At 52.3% G+C, this 19,062-nt stretch overlaps 1 protein-coding gene across 1 annotated transcript in view; it reads left to right on the plus strand.

The window, feature by feature from the left end:
* The window catches only part of CYTH3 (cytohesin 3), a 101,627-nt gene continuing 84,539 nt past the window's right edge, over window positions 1,975–19,062 (plus strand). Inside the window, exon 1 of the mRNA XM_021086079.1 lies at window positions 1,975–2,128. Within this exon, the coding sequence (XP_020941738.1) occupies window positions 2,092–2,128 (37 nt within the window). The 5' untranslated portion in view covers window positions 1,975–2,091. The remainder of the gene's footprint in view (window positions 2,129–19,062) is intronic.

The following is a 19,062-nucleotide window of genomic DNA, read 5'->3' on the forward strand; positions in this document are numbered from 1 at the left end:
CGTGAGCAGTTTTGTTAACTCTTATTTTGGTGGGATTTAAGAGATCCTGGCGAGCAGCTCTTTTCCAAAACTACTTTTTCAATTAAGTACTAATTCCTTTGCATACCGAAGGTTTTAAAGTTTCCCAATTTCCCCATTCGAGTGCAGAAATAAAGGCCTACACCCTAAGCCTTTATTCTCCCAGCACTTTTTGCAGTCAAAATTGAGGCCATGGCTAAGCTGTGGGGATAATACAAGAGCATGCTTACAAATAACTGGGCAATGCTTGATTCCGATAGAAATGAGCTTAGGTGGGGATCAGAGAAGCAATTTTCAGACTCAGGCTTTGCAAGAAGCACCTTTGGGTCACACTAAGAAACCTAAAGAATTAGGAGTTGACATTGAAAAGCATTTACAATTGATAGGATCGTTGAGTTCAAAGCTCCCTATGTCATGGTATCAAGTTCAAAGCATGCTGTCATTTTTCTCAGTATCTACCATGTTATCTCCAAGATAACCCAGCCGACAGGAACAGGATCAGGAAGCCAAGTCTGTGGGCTGGGACGCAAACCTACGTCCTCTGATGCCTGGACCCTTTTTCTGCTATTTGTCACGTAAGCTGCCAAACATCTTATCTGTACCCAGAAGTGTGCCAGGAGGCTTGAGAAGCACCAGAATGCTGGGTGTCTTAATTCTTGAGATTATTGCGTGATCGAACTCTTTGGCATCATCGAACGACCTTGAACCAAAAAGCCAAAACTGTCCATTTTGATAAATAACAGCAGAAAGTTCCTTCAACTCAAGGGGCCATTTGTAAATATAAAACAGTTGCTGGAAAATTATATTAGCTATGAATTATCTCCTCCATGACAAGTTTCTTTTCCTTTAATGGAATTTAGTTCAAGCAAATTGAACAGAAAAACTTGGGAGGGGCCACATTCAGTGGTTCAAGAGGAGTTACTGGAAGCAAGATGTGGGTTGGAGGAGTTCCCACTGCTGCTCAGCCGTGAGGATGAGGGTTAGATCCCCTGCCTCCCTCAGTAGGTTAGGGATCCTGCATTGCTGTGAGCTGAGGCTGCTCAGATCTGGTGTTGCTGTGGCTGTGGTGTAGGCCGGCAGCTACAGCTCAGATTTGATCCCTAGCCTGGGAACTTGCATATGCTGCGGGTGTGGCCCTACAAAGAAAAAAGAAAAAAAAAAAAAAAAAGGCTGTGGTGTGGGTAAGGAGAGCCACAGAAGATCTGGAGCAGGGGCAAGCTGAGGCCATCTGCCCAGGAGGCCTGTGCTTGGGACCCTGGCTGTGCCCACGGGAAATTGAATTCAGAGCTCCTTCTGCATCCTAAATCCAGGGCAGCTGGCAGCTTTCCAAGGGAGACTGGAGCGAAAAGTGCCAGCGCATCTGAGGCCAGACTGGCCAATCCCTACGTAGCCCGCTGAGGGTGGGTCCCAGGTGTGCCTGCGTGGGCTTCGGGTCCGACCTCAAGATAACGTTTATTTATAAGCTTTACACTGTGTTAATTTTAAAGTACACTCATCGCCAGGAAGGAGAGCCTCCATTATACATCAGAAAGCGGAAAGGCTGGAATTACTCTGAAATTTCTCCAGCCGAAGGGGGAAGGCTTGACTTTGAAATCCGTTTCTCGATCTTTTCTCCTGAGTGCACGTGCGAGGACCCTCTCCCACCGGCGCCGCTGGGTTTTGCAGAGTGGGCATTCCGGTGCCCCGGACCCCACGTCAGTCCCGAGACTGCTCGAAGGCGGGGGCGGGGCGGGCGGGGCGGGGCGGGGCCGGGTGGTTCACACGCAGGTCGCCCACGAGGGTCGCGTCTCAGCCGCGCGGGGTCCCGGGCGGGGCCGCGCGCGTTCCCGTGGGGTCTGGGCGGGTTCCCGCGGGCGGGGCCGCGCGGCCTCGGGCCCCGCCCACCGGGGAGGGGCGGGGCCTGCGGCCCACGTGACGGCGGCGCTGAGCGGCGAGCGCCCCGCCCGGCGGGAGGAGGCCCGGGCCGCGACCCGGCCCGCGCGCTGCTGGAGTCTCCCGGCTGTCCGCGCGCTCCGCACCCGCGGCCCCTCGCCCGCCGGCCCCGGGCTCGCCGGCAGCGGGAGCGGCCTCAAGATGGACGAAGACGGCGGCGGCGGCGAGGGCGGCGGCGGTGAGTGTCGGAGGTGTGGTCGGCCCGGCTGGCGGCCTGGGGCGGGGGTCGCGGACACGCCGGACGGGAATGGGGAGGGCGGGTCCGGGGTCGGGGTCTAGTCCTCCGGGGGAGACCGGGTCCTGCAGCGCCGGTGCAGGCTGGTGACCGCCGAGGCCCGCGGCGCGCCGGGCCCCGGGGCCCGAGGCGGGGGTCCGGGGGCCCCGAGGCGGGGGCCGACGGGGTCGTCGCGGAGCCCGAGTCGGGGTCCGGGGGGAGCCCGGGTCTGCCCTCCGGCTGGGGTCGCCCGGAGGCTCGAGTCGGGGCTCGGGGGTCTCTCTTCCCGGGCGGGGGACCTTGGGGGCGACCTTCCCCGCCTCTTGTCGCCAAGGGCGTCCACGCCCTCCGGAGTCCAACCGCCCGTGATGACCGTCTCGGTGTCTTGTCTCCGGTGGTGGCAAGGGGAGAAGCCACGGGAAACCGGGAGTGGAAAGTTGTGAATTGGGGTTCCTCCGGGTCCAAGAAGGGCGGCTGGGGCGGGGGAGAGGGTTGAAAATCGTGACCGTTTTTTGGCTTTAGGGCAGAAGTGGTCAGTGGATCGTTTCCGTGGGGAGGGGGCAGCTAGAGCTCACGCATTTAATGAAGTAAACGTTATGGAGTGAGCCAAAAAAAAAAAAGAGGAGCCGAGGGTCGGAGTCGGGCACTGCAGGAGCTCAGAGGTGCGACCAGAAAACCAGGCTGTCTCTCCGACGCTCAGTTACCTCTTGCTGGAAGATTGGCGTTTGTTGTCCATTATTGAGTGAAGTACACATTACTGTTGTGTCATGCTGCGAATTACGCCTTTAAAACCGAATAACGTGTCTGTATGGTGCCGTGGATGGAGTGGGTCGTTGGCTTGGGAAGCGAAGGGTTAATGCCCCTGTTTTCCAGGACCGTCCTAAGTTAAGGATTTCCCTGCTTTTGCTAAATATCTCCTTTATGCTGACAGACGGACTCATCAGAACTCCTTGTAATAAGGGAGTGTTTGTGGGGGGGGGAGAGAAATCTTAATTACAGGCTGCTGGAGCAGCTGCCTTTAAGAATCAGCAGTATTGAATGCTTCAGGATGAAGTGGTTAATCAAGGTGCCTTCTAGAATTGAAGGGCCGCTCTGGGGGAGGATGTGGGTACCCCAAGAAGCAGTGCGTGCGCTGTGAGGGTGGGACGTCGGCCCAGGTCCTGGCATTTGTGGAGTTCAGTTCTCGCGGTTGAAGCTAGGGGTAGCCCTGTGGCACGGCGAGGGTGTGTTGTTTATGATGGAAAGTTCCGTGGCAAGAAGGAGCCCACGTGCACACACCCTCCTCGAGCGAGGCTGCTGTCTGGAGTCTGTAAGGGATGGATTCTCCGTGACTGCGGTGCTTCCTGCCTGTCACCGTTGGGGCAGGGCCCCGGGCATCGGCAGGGAAGTGGCTCCTTTTTAGAAGACGAAGACCCACCAGCTGTAGTACTTAAACGTTTGACAAGGGAGTCGAGGGAGCCGGCTGGCTCTGCGACTCACTGGCAAGGCGTTTTGGACTCAGTGAGTTGAGAAATGTAGAAAACTTAAAGGTAAGAGCAGGTAGAAGGACGGTGGAAAAAAAGCCAGCCACTGTTAGGTCTTGAGTGCAGTAGCAAAGGATAGTATTAAGGCGCAAACGTCTGAAGACGTTCTTTGGGCTGTTAATAGCTCTTCTGGGAATACAGTCTTGAGATTTCAAAAGGAAAAAAAATCTCATGCACAGGAGATGGGCATTTGCCGTTTAAATTAGTAGAAAATTGGAATCCGCAGTGCCTAACCGGAGACTGGTGAGGTAAATTATGGGGCCTTTATTGGATGAAATACTTACAGCCCTTAAAACGAAGCAGATTTATACATTGGGATCTAAAGGAATATAAAAGCTGCTCCTACTAGGGATGCTTCATTTTTTTCACTTTCTATACTTTCCAAGTTTCTGGAATGATGTCTATTTCAAATTTTGAAAAAAAAAAAAAGACTTATTAAAAATTTTACCCTGCAGTGGGAAAAGGGGTGTGATTGTTTTTCATGTGTGTATCATTTAATTCACTTCACTGGACCGGTCAGCAGTGACCAGATATTTGTTGATTGTCTACTAAAATGCCCCTGCAGCATTAAGCTTTATTAATATGCTTTATTAATAAATATGCTTCATTAATATGCTTTATTCATATGGTTTATTGATCTTTATTAATATGGTAACCTTTCTTCCTTGCCCGATGAAAGACCCTTACATGTGTTTGGCATTCTTAGAGTATGTTTTTGGATAAGGGCAAAGTGTAGAGTTTTGAAGTAAGAGTCCTTCTATAGTGATTATGATATAAATTTGATGTGCTTCTATTTAGCTCTTTTTTTTTTTTTTTTTTTGTCTTTTTGCCATTTCTTGGGCCACTCCTGCAACATATGGAGGTTCCCAGGCTAGGGGCCGAATCGGAGCTGTAGCTGCCAGCCTACGCCAGAGCCACAGCAACGCGGGATCCGAGCCGCGTCTGCGACCCACACCACAGCTCACGGCAACGCCGGATCGTTAACCCACGGAGCAAGGGCAGGGACCGAACCCGCAACCTCATGGTTCCTAGTCGGATTCGCTAACCACTGCGCCACCACGGGAACTCCTATTTAGCTCTTGATGGAGGTTTCGAAGTGACCAATCCTCTTTGCAGCTGATTCATTTTCACTACCATTTAGATTTCTTAAAAAACGCTTTAAAATTCCTGTTGTTCAAAATAAAGGTCAGCCCTTCGAAAGAGAATCGCTTCAGTTGCCAGTCATTTGGCAGATGTCACCTTTTTCGAGTATTTTCAGAGTATAGTACAGAACTTTGGCCCGGACGTGGGGAAGTCGGGTTCAGCTTGTTTACAGCATAGAGTAAATAATTTATGCAAACAGTAGCTACGCCAGGGGCAGAAACATTGAAAAGATCTTTTTTTTTTTTTTTTTTTTGCCTATGCGTCGGTCAATTTCGACGACTTTAAAAACGACTCCTGCTTGCTGTTTGGATCATTGAAGTTTTTGTCCAGGGTGCTCGTATTGGTTCTTTAAATGCAGGATGAGGAGAGAGGCAGGGGATGGGAATGATGGAAGGTGGTTCTAAGGAGGAACCCGGGGTGGTGCTGGGATCACACGTCCACGTGGTTATTTATAATGTGGAGTGAAGGTATTTTTAATTCCTCTGGGGGGGGGGGCTTGTGGCCGTCCCCGTTTTTCTAGAATAGCTGTTGATTTAGGTCTCTGCTTGGAAGGTAACTGGCCAGTTTGGCTCCTGGCCGCCCTCTTCATGCTCAGTGAGGGGCTCTGTCTGATGGGATTCCTGAGGCCACCATCTGTGGCCACTGAGGAGACTCACTTGACTGGTTGGCCCCTCCCCAGTCCTGACCTCCAGGCTGTGTGAGGTCTGTGCTTCCCACGAGAAGGGGCTCCACCTCGCTCAGTAGAATGAGTGTCGGTGCAGACGAGGTTGAGATCCCACATTTCACCTGCCAGGTTAGGACACCTGTTGGCCATAGGGGTGTAAATTAGTTACCACGCTTAAGGAGGCAGCACCAGGCTGCGTTCTGTTGGCTCAGATCCATTGCTTGCCCTTCCCCTGCCCAGGAACTCACACTGGCCGACGGCGGTTCCCGCTCCGGCCTCGGGCTCGGGGCTAGGTTTTGGCCAATGGGAGCCGCTGGTGGGAGGTTGGAGGCAGGAGGAAAGGAGACACCGGATTCTGGTCTCTCCTTCTGCAGCCGTGTCTGGCAGTTGGTCTCCTCCTGGCTCCAGCTCCTGCCCGTTGGCCGAGCCCTGGAGCTTTGGGGGCTCTCTCCCCCTTTGGCCCCAGAGGTGGTGGGTTGTTCGTGGTGCTGCTCTCTGCCTTGTCTTACCGTTCTTTCCCTTGATGACGTCTCAGCTTTCCTGTCCTATGTGCAGCCAGTTCTTTGTTTTACATTCCCTCTGTTCCAGCTCCTTGGAGGGACTTGTGTTCCTTGGGGTGGACCCCAGTAGATACAGGTGCATTGGGCAGCAGTGTGTAAAGCTACAAGTGTGAACACCCTTTGACCTAGCAATACCAGTTCTAGGAATGTAACCTGCAGGTATATTTGTACACCTGTGGGGGTGTTCATTGCACTGTGTGTCATGAAAGCTGGAGACTCTCCCGAGTGTTCCTTGCGGTACATACCCACACGGTGATTGAGGTCGGGAGGTTGTGGAAAGGAATGAGAAGGCTCCTGACAAATGGATTGGCAGGGATTTCCAAAATACTTGACTAAGTTACAGAATCCAAGTATAGGGAAATGTGCATTATTTATTACCATTTCTGCTAAAAAGGAGAAACTGCTTTCCTGTGCTTGAACATTCTCGGCCCGGCTGAGCAAGGAACTAAGAACAATGGTTACCTGTTCGGGAGGGTGATGGCACCGAGCAAATGGGAAACGGAGGTGCCAAGGAAAACTTCCTTATGAGCCTGTTTGTTTTGAAATGCTCGAAAGTGTGTCTGTCCCCAGACTGGAAGCCAGTTTCACGGAAAAATGCTATGCTGATAAGAAAACACCCTTTTTGATAGCATGTTTAGAGTTGAAGTCTAGTTGGTTCACAATGTTATGTCGGTTTCAGATATTGCAACAGTGATTCGCTTTTTGGAGAGTTTTTATATATGAAAAAAATCAATTATAACGTGTACCAGGCGATTAAATGCCTTTTCAGTCTTTGCACAGGAAACTAACTGCTTTCCTCTGAATGCTTGAAGAGTGGCCTGGTCGGTGCTCGTAGGGAGTGCTTAGAGCATCTTCTTTGCCAGAACATTTATTTATTCAGCAAATATTGATAGAGTCCCTGCCAAAAGCCAGGTCCTGTGCTTGGTGCGAGGGTGAATGTGGTGAGTGGAGCGGATGAAGTTCCTGCATTCCTGGAGCTTTTGTTTAGATGGGAGATGGAAATGTAAACAATGCAAATAGATGTATAATTGCCGATGATGCTGATGCGTAAAAGGAAATGACCAGGGGTGGTGGGGTGGTGGGGGGGTTCAGGCGAGAAGAGGGTACACAGAGCAGGTAGCCAGGGGGAAGCCTCTTGGAGGAGAAACTCTGAGGTGTGACCTGAGGGGTTGAGGACCCTGCAGGAGACCGCAGGGGGCCGGTGGAAGCGAGCGCCTCCTGGGGCGAGAGCAGCCTTGTGTGGTCCGAGCCGGCAGTGAACTGGGCCGCACAGGGCAGTGTCCTAGGTAAGGAATTCGCATTTTCTTCTCCGTGCGTGCATGAAGCCAGCGAAGGGTTTTAACCCGGGGAATGCCGTGTGATTTATGCTGAAATAATTGCAGCTCGTGTTTACACAGTGCTCTCTGAGTCCGGTTTTGGCCTCCCTGCCTCACCGATGGTAACCTGTTTGCTCTGTGCCGTAACCCTGTTGGGTGCAGAACAGTAGCGCCGGTTCCCGGGGGAAGCAGAGGGTGGAGGCGCAGGGGAGCCGAGTCACGTGGTTCAAGTTCCACAGCTAGGAAGGGGGGAGCCGAGCTTTGAACCAGGAGTTCTGGCCTCAGGGGCCATGTTCTTAGCCATAGGCCACCCTGCTTTTGAGGAAGAGGGTGCTTGGCTCCGAGTGGGGAGCAGAGAAGACTCGGGGACCAGTGGCGGAGGGGGGTCAGGTGGGAGTTACAGGGGGTGCAGTGGCCTGGGTGGCAGAAGCAAAGGGACTAGGACAAATGTGAAGGGAAGGCGTAGGACGGATGTATAGAAAACCACGTGGAGAAGTGCAGGAAGCCGTGAACAAACCCTTGTGTTCCCTCTACTCACACGTCCCAGCCGATCTGTGAATGTTCCGTCACGCGGTTTTGGTATTAAAAAGAGAAAGGATTGCCGCGTTTCAGGTGCATGCCCGGGTCCTGGCCTGCGGTGGCATCAGCATCCTTGAGGCTGTCGGGCAGGCCGGGATTTTGGTGCCTACGTCCTCCGCTCTCGCCGTAGCCAGCTGACATCCTCCCCACCACCAGCCTTGTGTCTACACTGCAGCTGGAGCAGCCCTTGAGATCACGGGTCGTGCCGCTCCTCCCTCGCAGTCCGCACCGTCCTGGGCTCCCTCGGGGTCCCCTGCCTGCGTCTGGGCCGTGGGGCGGGGGCTGCCGCTTTTCCAGCCGCGTGGGCCCCTCCCGGCCTCGCGAGACTCTTCTTCTTGATTAAGAACGTAAAACCCTTCTCGCCTGGACGCTGCCCTGCCCCTGCCCTCACCCCCTGCTGTTTCGGACATGCCGTGTCATCGTGGTCACCACGGCGGCCTCCTTGCAGGTCCAGGTCCGGCCAAGCGCTCCCCAGCCTCGGGGCCTCTGACTTGCTCTTCCCCCAGTGCCTCCCCTTCCTATCGGCGTGTGGCGTTGGCTTCCTCCCCCAGGTTTGTGTGTCCCCTCACTGCAGACTCTTCCTCCACCAGCCCGGGGGTGCTGGTCCCCAGCCCAGCCTTGCTGTCCTCACCCGCTGCAGAGCTGCTCAGTCTCCTCTCTTGGGATGCCTGTCGCCGCCGCCGTCGGAGAGCAGGACCGCGCTCGGCCGTGCCGGCCCGTCCAGGAGCCGGATGGTGGTGTGGCGGAGCCTTCAGTCAGGGCTTGTGCCTGGACGCCGCCGAGGGCAGCGGCAGTCGCTTCTGTCCGGCCGTTCCTGGTCCTCTGCCCTTCCTCCCTTTTGCTTTTCCCGAAAGGCAGCCGTCATGACCTCGACGTGGGCCCTCCGGTGTAGTTTTCATACTTTAACGTGTTTGTGTGTGTGTGTGTGTGTGTCCCACAGCAATAGACGGATCTCTTCCTGGTTTGTCTGAAGAATAATAAAAGTGGCATCATACTGTGTCGCACCGTGCAGCTTGTTTGAGGCTATGCGCCCCTTGTTACACGTAGACCCTGTTTCTTCTCACCCACCTAAGACTTTATTTCCCTGGTCCTGCTTGGACTTGTCATGTCGGTTGCACCTCATTCGAGCCAGTGCAGAGGTGAGCTCCTCGGGCCTGTCTCCCTTCCTCAGGTGTCTCTCCAGAATGGCAGGTGTGGTGACAGGTGGGCTTGCTGCTTCCCCAGAGGCCGGCAGACTGCTTTCTCCCTAGGTCTGGTCTTAGCGCTCAGAGAAATGGTGTATTGTTTGAATTCGCCTTGCTTTACTAGGCATATTTTAGAGAATCAGATGGGTGTACTGACAGCTCGGAGGTGAAAGGTGAAGGAGCTGCAGGGATCCAAAGTGACTCCTAGGTTTCTGGCTCCTGTGACTCTGGGGGGTGGTACTGCTGTTTCAGGAAAGGGGGAAGGATTCATTTGTTTTTTGTCGAAGACGTCATCATTCTGCCCTCCCTTCTGAAGGACATTTTTCAGGTATCCAAGTGTAGGCTGTCTGGTTAATTCCTTGCGGGGTGTTGAAACGCCTTATCCTTGCCTTCTGGCTTCCACTGCTTCGGCTGAGAAATGAGTTGTGCTTTTGTTGTTCTTTTGAGGATACTGTGTTTCCCCTCCCATTGGGCTGCTTTTAAGATTTTTTTCTTTGCTTTTCGTTTTTCAGCTGTGTTATATGCTGAATGTGTCGTTAATGGGATTGGTTGCTCTTTTTTTTTGGTGGTGCTGTGACAAGGTCTTACTCTTGAATTAGATATGGAGACATCTTCGTCGTTCTCCATTTATTACTTTGGCTGCGTTTCCTGTGTCGTCTTCTCAGGGACACTGATTACCTTTTTATCATGTCCTGTGTCTCTTAGACTTTTTTTCTATTCTTCATCCCTCTCACCTTTCCATGCTTCACTCTGTGTATTTTCTCCTGACCTGTCTTCCAGTGCCTTAGTCCCTTCTTCGTCTCTGTCTAATATCCATCTTCCCTCCCTCCGTCCATCCCTTCCCTGCCCCCTGGCGTGTGTAGTTCTCATGCTAGGAGTCAGATCTAAGCTACATTCGAGACCTAAGCCACGGCTGCTGCAATGCTGGATCCTTCACCCGCTGTGCCGGGCTGGGGATTGAACCTGAGTCCCAGTGCTCCCAAGATGCTCCTGAGCCTGTTGCACCACAGCGGGAATGCCTGTCTCATCTGCTTTTAAACGTATCTGTTGGGTTCTTAATTTCAGTTATTGCCTTTTCCAGTTTTCTTGGTTCTTTCTTTAGATCCTGGTTTTCTGATACATTTTTTTCACCTTGTCACCGAATTTTGTTATTATATTGATTACAGTTAAGTTTGTGTCTGATAATTTCCATGCTTGGACATCTGGTGAATATATTCTGTTGTCTGTTTTACCCTCAGTTTCTGTCATTCGGTATTGATTCTAGATTACCCGTGAAGCTTTAATTAAATTCTAGACTCCGTGTATGAAGAATGGTAGAGACTCTGGTTCTTTTCCTGCCTTACGAGAGGCTTCTGGCAGGCCCTTAGGGTCAGGAAACAGCACTTTAAAATCCTGAGGGCCGCTCTCCTGCTTCTCCTTTCTCCTAGAGTACTGGTCTTCAGCGTTCCCAGCCGGAAGACTGGTGTCTTTACCAGGTGTTGGCAGCCCCCGAGCTCTTGGTCTTGTCCCCCCCGGTTCCCTGACCCTGCCTGCGATTCTGACGACCTCAGGTTCTCAGCTGCTTGACTCTGCTTAGCTTCTTGGTCTCCCACGTTCTGCTGCAAAGAGGCGAGTGGCTCAGGCAGTTGGGCTCCCCTCTCCGCACCTTCTCGCTGGGATCCTGGTCTCCTAAGTCCTCCCTGCTCTTGATACCTTCAGACACTTGTGTCTTAGAGTTTGCTCAGCTTTTGTAGTTGTTCTTGGCAGAAGGGTTGGCCTGCAGCAAGCTGGTCGGCTTTGACTGGAAACCGAATCTCCTGTTTACAGCTGGCCTTGTTTGTGAGAGGTCTTGGTAGCGATGGTGGGAAGATGTTTAGCTTTGTGATCTGCTCCTTGGAAGACTGGACTGGTTAGGAGATAAACACGGGGAAGATTTATTTATTTTTATTTAAAATTTTTTTTGTCTTTTGAGGGCTGTACCCACGGCATGTGGAGGTTCCCAGGCTAGGGGTCGAATCGGAGCTGTAGCCGCCGGCCTACGCCAGAGCCACAGCAATGCTGGATCTGAGCCGCGTCTGCAGCCTACACAACAGCTCATGGCAACGCCGGATCCTCAGCCCACTGAGCAAGGCGAGGGATCGAACCTGCATCCTCATGGTTCCTTGTCAGGTTCGTTTCTGCACCACGACGGGAACTCCTGGGGAAAATTTAAAGTGATGTCATGGGATGGGTGAGTGAGACACCCTAGGGGAGAGAGTTGAGAGAGGGGAGAAAAGTGCCAGGACTGAGGACTCCCCGGTCCACCCCGAGCTGGGGAACCTGGCGGGTCGTGTGGAATTGCCGGAGGAGAAGGGCTTTAAGGAGAGGGCAGGGTCGGCCGTGCTGAGGGCGAGGGTGGTAGGCGTCTGCTGGATTGGGTGACTTTAAAAAAAGAGTTTGGTGGAACATGGGGCGCAGTCTTACTGGAGCGGGCTCAGGGGTGACCGGGAGGGATTTTGCCTTGCTGAAGGAGAAGCGTGGGCCATGGCCTTGCCGGGGCTTTGCTGTGTGAGAGTGGAGGGCAAGCCGGGGGGCGGGATGTTTTGCATCTCGGAGTTTCTCAGGTGAACCGTCGTGACAGCGGACCTACGACAGGTCATCCGATGAGCAGAGCAACGCCGTTTGCACTTTCACACTCTAAGTCACTGTGGGAGCGAGAAAGTATTTTTAAAAAGTTACTGGCACATCCTTTAGGAAGCTGGTTTACCCATTTGTAAGGCAGGATCATTGAAACTTGTGCAATGAAAGGAAAAAATAGGTCTTACCAAAGTATCCTGCAAGCTGCTTAAAATGTATTCAGTATTTTGAGGAGTTTCCGTCGTGGCACAGTGGTTAACGAATCCGACTAGGAACCATGAGGTTGAGGGTTCGGTCCCCAGCCTTGCTCAGTGGGTTAAGGATCTGGTGTTGCTGTGAGCTGTGGTGTGGGTCACAGACATGGCTTGGATCCTGAGTTGCTGTGGCTGGGGTGTAGGCCGGCGGCTACAGCTCCCATTAGACCCCTGGCCTGGGAACCTCCATATGTGGTGGGTGTGGCTCTAAAAAGACCAAAAAAAAAGTATTAAGTATTTTGAATTTGTGGGAAAATAGTAAAACCTTTAATTGGGAGTAGAAAACACATGACTCTCCATCCTGATTTTTGAAGTTGATCAAACTTAAAAACGTTTCTATAGCTCATGTCCTTCCCCCATGGGCACGATGGGATAGACGTGAGATTCTCGACTGTGTTAGAACAGGAGACCCTTCCGCAAGCACTTGCTTGGGGTCGGTGTCTTCCAGTGTGGTTTAAATAGTAGAAGGCACTCACCTGAGTCCATTCAGTTGGCTAAGAATATTTTGTAATTTACTTGGATAGAGCAGATTTGCTCTTTGCTGACTCAGTGTCACCAGGAGCCCTGTTCAAATAAGGGCCAGTAAGTTCCTGTCCTAAACTTGCAGCAGGGCTATTTTTAATCACTGAGCTCTTCTTTTGAACAACGTATTCCTGTAATTAATAAATAAAACCGGCAGTTGGCTGTAAAACCGAGCATTTTAATGATGATGGAAAAGGGTTTCTTCGTGTCTAGGTAGTCAGTGATCTTTTAAATTCTGGCTTCATCCAGATGTTTGGCAGCACGTCGACACAGCCTGACGGCAGTTTTCTCCTTCACTTTCATGGGAACATATAATACTCTCCGTTTATTTTGGACGGCAGAATTTCCTTTTTCTGTGGACAGATGCGTATGAGACACATGCTCTTCCAGTGGAGTTTGTGGCCCCCTGAGGATTCTCTGCAGGAGGAAATGGCTTGACCTGTTTGGTTGCTATGAAGTAAAAACAATCTTGTTTTCTTTTTTTTTTTTTTTTTTGGGTGAACATCTGGCTTGCGTTTATCATCTTACATTCTGGAGGTTCTTTAAGACTACAGTTTGATCATACGAAGGTCCTTTCGAGCAGTCACCATTGAGCCGTTTCTATGGTTGGTTTAGTGCTAGGGTGGCCTGATAGACTTTTAAAAATACGAATAATATTTTTTTCCCTTTCTATAAAGTGTAGGCGTTCCGTGGCGGCCCAGAGGTTTTAGGATCTGGCATTGTCTGTCACTGCTGTGGTGTGGGTTCCACCCAACCCGGGAATTTTCACCTGCCTTGGGCGTGCCCCCCCCCAAATATATAACTTTTCAGAAACTGTCGATTTTTTTTTTAAGTTCATTTATTTAGATTTTAATTTTTTTCTGGCCACACCCACAGCATGTACAAGTTCCTAGGCACCAACAGCTCTTGATTTTTAAGCCACCAGATGGGATGGAGCTGGAGTTCCCCTTGTGGCTCAGTGGTTAACGAACCCCACGGGCACCCACGAGGATGTGGGTTCGATCCCTGGCCTCGCTCAATGGGTTAAGGATCTGATGTTGCCCTGAGCTGTGGTGTGGCTCGCAGACCTGGTGTTGCCGTGGCTGTGGTGTAGGCCGGCAGCTGTAGCGCCAATTGGACCCCTAGCCTGGGACCTCCATGGGATAGAGCTCATTTGGGGGCAGCAGGGGAAGCTCTGGTGGCCAGTGTGTCTGGGGTGCCTTGCCCGCCGCCGCCATGCAGCGTGTAGCCCCGGTTGGGCTGAGTTCCAGTCTGCGTAGCAACCAGGCCGCTTTGCTCCCCTGCCCCCTCTCCCTGGCGAAGGCACCTTGATTTGTTCAGGTGTCTGCCCGTTGGGAAGGGGCCCTCATCACCACTAGGAGAGGCTCCTGAGGGCTCTAAAGCAGCGAGTAACCCCATTGTCCTCCTGGAGAAGGAGGGACACGTGAGCCAGGTCTGGCCAGCTTTCTCCTACTTGGAATAAAATGAAGTCTCTTTCCACCTGCTTATAAATCCCTTAACAGCTTCCTTTGGCACATCCTTATGACCCCGTTTATTTTAACACAGAAATATCTTTGAAAATGCAGTCATCAGACGTGGCAGGCATGGGCCATTCAGTGTTCTGGAGAAGACAGGGCTTCCTTTTAGCTCTTCGCGGAGAGGAAATAAAATGATCAAGAATGGCCTTTTCCAAGTTGCGGTAATTAGATTAAAATTTTTTTGAATCGAGACAGCCAGATGAATTCGTTGTTGTTTGTGTTAGAGTATGGGAAACGGGGAGGATTTCGGTGACTTTCCAGTGTGAGGCCTGTTCACACGCAGAGGCTGGATTTCCCAAGTGTGGGAGGACGAGCAATTGCAGACTTTGACTCAGTAGGAGAGGCCCTTCTGAGAGCCAGAACCGTCTAGAGAGTAAAACGATGCCTCTCATTGCCCGCGTAACAAGGCAGAGTGCTCTTGGGAAATGCCGCGTTTCCCCAGGAATCACCGAGTGTCTGCTGTGGCTTCCCCAGAGCGACCTGTTTCTAAAGCTTAGCCTTTTCGTTGAAAATAGTGGCTAAGCACCCCATGAGTCGGATGGCTCCTGCCATGTTTCTCTTTGCAGAAAGCAAAGTCCCGGGCAGGCTCCCCTCCTTGCTCCGGACTGGAGTGGCCTTCAGGTGCTCAGACCAGGGAGCGGCGTCTGGAGGGCGCGTGTGGCCCCCGCTCGCCTGGCGGCCCCCGTGCTGCCTCTGCCTCTCAGATGCCCGGTAACTTGGCCGGACCTGCAGGACCTGAGTATTTTTTTAATGTGGAAAGAACAGAAGCCGAGCTACTTCCCCGGGGCTCTGCTGCTGTCGGTCCGTTGCCGTGCGGTTTTAGGTTTTAAGTCTCTGGGTACAGCCCTGGGTGCGGCCTCCATCCTTTGTCCCTGCCTGGAGGGGCGTCTCTCTCTGCCCGCGTCCCTCCGCGGTCACCGTCCTGGCGGAGAGCAGGCTGTCCTGCGCGCAGAGGTGATAAGACTTGAGGAAGCGTCGGGCTGGTTGGACGTCGGAAACACTAGCTCCCTTTTCTGCTTTCCCTGTGCAAAGTTGAGGTTGGGTGCAAAGAATTTCGCTCTTGAGAGAGTCCCCTGCTAACCTTGTCCTTCCAGCCCCGGGCCTGAGACGGCGCAGGCCAGTCACCGGAGCCGCCCCAGCTGTCTCCCCTCGGAGAGAACGTCCAGAGGCTCTGTAATCACATGAGCTCGGCCTGAATGATTTAATCTTGGTTTTCGAGATCGATCGGTGACTGGGAGTCTCGGGAACACATTTGACAGCAGGGCCATTTCCTTAATTAAAGAATTGCAGACGGCCCGTCAGGGCTGTTCAGCTGTCACTAGCTGGGGAGGAAAGGCCAAGGTCAGGTGGTAAAACTAACCTGGGCATCTCCCCCAATGCCAGAGACGGGGAGTTTTGTAGTGTTAAACCCTTCATTCTTCATTCTATGAGACTGCTTCTACTTTTTTTTTTTTTTTCTTTTTGCTTTTTAGGGCTGCACCTGCAGCATATGGAGGTTCCTAGGCTAAGGGTCAAATCAGAGCTATAGCTGCCAGTCTACACCACAGCCACAGCCACTCGGGATCTGAGCCTCATCTTTGACCTACACCACAGCTCACGGCAGTGTGGGATCCTTAACCCCCTGAGCGAGGCCAGGGATCAAACCCACAACCTCCTGGTCACTAGTTGGATTCATTTCCGCTGCACCACGAGGGGAACTCCTGTTTCCTACATATTCTGTTGAAGCTCTTTTTCCCTGATGTCCAAGTGTGTCCTGCCCCACCCCCGCCTCTCCCAGAGACTCTTCCGTTCATCCATTTACTGGAACCAGGACCCCCAGGCTGGTCCAGCGCTGTGGTGGACAGCCTGCCGTGGCCCCTGCCTCCTGGTGGGCTTTGTTGGGGTGAATCACGCTGGAGAGAACCGTGCAGCTCCTCCTTCCCAGGGAGCCTCAGGCCTGTGGGGTCAGAGAGGCCCCCTCCCCCGTGTGATCTGTGGGAATTAAGATTTCAGAATCTCTGCCTGTTTGCTCTCCCAGGTCAGCCACTGAAGGATGTTTCAGACAGTTTCGCCAGCTCAAGGCAGAAAACAGCTGTGAGGTTAATGGTTTGTTCTGAGAATCCCAGTGTCTGCTTTCGGTACACTTAGGTTTGTTGAAACACTGGAACTGGTCATTGTTGCTGACATATTTTTAAGCACATGTATACAGCTCTGCTACCTCTAGCCTTGGGGCTCTGTGTCAGTCTCCTTACGCTTCAGTCATATATGGAAAATGGACATTGGAAGAACCCAGGTGAAGTTGTTTAGCCAAGAGTTTATCAGTCCCAAACAGGGAGTTCCCCTGTGGTGCAGTGGGTTAAGGATCTGGCGTTGTCACTGCGGTGGCCAGGTTTGCTGCTGTGATTTGGGTTCGATCCCTGGCCCTGGGTCTTCCGACGCCCTCCACCTGCCCCCCGAACACTCACACAGTCAGGAGACATTGCAGACTGTCCGTCATCAGCAGTCAGCCCCTTGCCCACAGGCGCATGCTAAGCAGAGTGACCCGGCAGGTCTTTGGGGTTTGGGTTTAGGAACAGCCGATGATGGGCCGTATGATTATTGCGTCTTGTCTCCTCCAACGTGGCATTTTGAACATTTCGAATCTATAGAAAAGTTGAAGTAGTGCAGTGAATACTCACCTATCTTTAACCTATTTGCTGGCATTTGGCCACATTTACGTTATTTCTAATATGCCGTACTTTGTAGTTTATCTTTTTTTGGCTGAAGTGCGTGAAGGTGAGTTACGTGTCGTGGAACATGTGTCCCTAGATAACGCCGCGCATTCATCTCCCGTGGACCTGACCCTCCTCGGCGCCCACCCCTGCGATGCTGAAGAGAACGAACAGTAATTCCACGGCGTCATCTCACAGGCAGTCCAGGTTCTGCTCTCCCCAGCTTGTTCTCAACATGTCCTTTGTGGTTATTTTTCTTACCTGTTGTAGCTTCTCGTCAAGGTTCACCCCATGTCTTTAGTCATGTCTCCTCCGTCTTAAAAAAATTTCTTTTTGGTGACAGTGACTTCTTCAAAGAGTCCAGGCTGGTTGCCTAATATCATTATTTGTATCCTACAGTCTAGATTACGTGTTTAAAGAGAAGAGAGGTGTGCTTTGGTTTGGTTTTGTTTTTTAATGTCTTTTTTGCTATCTCAAATAAATACGTTAAAATCACCGACTCCATTCATGGTCAAGGTCACAGTCATTTTTCTTGTTCTTTGGTAAATGCGGATGAGATCGGTAACCAGAAGGAGTTACTAAACGGCTCAGATGTCAGCGGAGTATGTGCGTGGGCGAACTTGGAACAAGTACTCACTGTGGCTTGTTAGACCTACCCCCATATGGAGGTGATTAGTTATCTGGCTCCACATAGCAAAGATTTTATTGTAATATTTGGCCGCGGTTTTACAAAGAGATGCACTTTAGAATGGGAAAACTTAGTGAGACACACTGTTTCCATGCTACGGAAGAGATGCTTTGGCTGCCAGGACGTTGGAGGAAGCAGAGACCCTTTACCTCTCAGGAAGGCGTCTGTGTCGTCTTCCCTCCCTCAGCACTTTGCTATTGGCCCTTACACATTTTTGAACTTGGAGCTGCAGCCGAGACTAATACAGGATCCAGCTGGAAGCTCTTTGTTGTTGTGAATGTGTCCGGCGCTGGTCACAGCACACTCAGTGTTTGAAAATTCGGGGAAGGAAAGGGCAGGCTGGGGAGAAAACGGGGCTCTGAGCAAGTGTCCAGAACGGCGACCGGATTGGGGGGTCTCCCTTCCAGATGCTGGCTGCGAACCCCCCCCAGAGGCTTGGTTTCGCTGGTAGCCGGCCTGGTCCTGGGCGGCGGCTCGGTTTCTCCCTTCGAGCCACGTGCGTCTGCAGCCGTGTAACCCGAGAGCGTGCTGAGGCCGCCGTGGTCTTTTCCTAGGGAGGCAGAGCACGGCACCTGCGAGAACACAGAGGACCAGAGCCGCCGCATGGGCAGCGGGGCCAGGACTCCTCCACGGTCCGATCCCGCTCTGGCGAGGGGACCGCGGTCTGTGCCAGGGGGGCGGCTCTCTCGCCTCCGATCTGTTCCGGAGAACTCACGTTTACGCACCCACCAGAGAGCCAGCACGCACAGAAGCAGCCGTCCAGTAAAAGCAGCCGTGGCCGTGGCGTGTCCGCCTCGAGGTCGTTCCTCTGGAAGCTCTGCATCTCTGACCAGCTCTGTCCTCCGAGGACCGAGGACACGTGGCCACCCTGTGGCTGAAGATGGACCGTGTCTGTGGTGTTGGTGATAAATGGAGCTGTCCTAAGGCTCGTATTTTCACATACGCGTGTGTCTCGAACATTGCGTTTTTCCTTTTTTTGTGTTCAGGAGGTCCGGTGGCTCCGATTTCTTCTAATTGCAGCCAGACATCCTGTCTGGGGGCCGTTCGAGACCCCGCGCTGCCTGCGAAGGAGCCGCACCGTTCTGCAGGGTCGTCCAAGTGGTTCTTTTTGGATTCGGTCTTTATGGACAGGTTTCCTGGAAATTCTATTTTCAGGTGATCTCTTTACACGTTTCCGTGGTTCAGGGCCTTAGCAGTAAACATATTTACTATTCAGCACAAAAGTATGGTTCAGAGTCTTAAGGCTGTACGGACTTTGTCGGAAAAAACCAAGCCCGTGACACCGTAGGGCATAGAAGAGCCGGGGGCTGCTTAACACACTGAAGGGAGCTTCGCGCCGCTGCCCAGGTGCCCGCTCAGTCTGTGCCAGCAGGAGCAGTGTTTAGAAGGAGCCTCACCTATTTTGCACGAGGACACTTCAGTCTCCTGGGTTCTCACACGTTGCTATTTTCTGCCTCCTCCTGAAAGGGACGTTTTTGTAACCCTTCTAGAAACGTCGAGTCTCCTCTACCTCTCTCCTGTCCCAATTTTACTCACAGTCTTTGGGTTTTTTTTTTTTTTTTTTTTAAACTTAAGAATAATCTGGAGGAGTTCCCGTCGTGGCGCAGTGGTTAACGAATCCGACTAGGAACCATGAGGTTGCGGGTTCGGTCCCTGGCCTTGC

The sequence above is a fragment of the Sus scrofa genome, chromosome 3 (assembly GCF_000003025.6).
Source record: "Sus scrofa isolate TJ Tabasco breed Duroc chromosome 3, Sscrofa11.1, whole genome shotgun sequence".
In the NCBI taxonomy this organism is placed as follows: Eukaryota; Metazoa; Chordata; class Mammalia; order Artiodactyla; family Suidae; genus Sus; species Sus scrofa.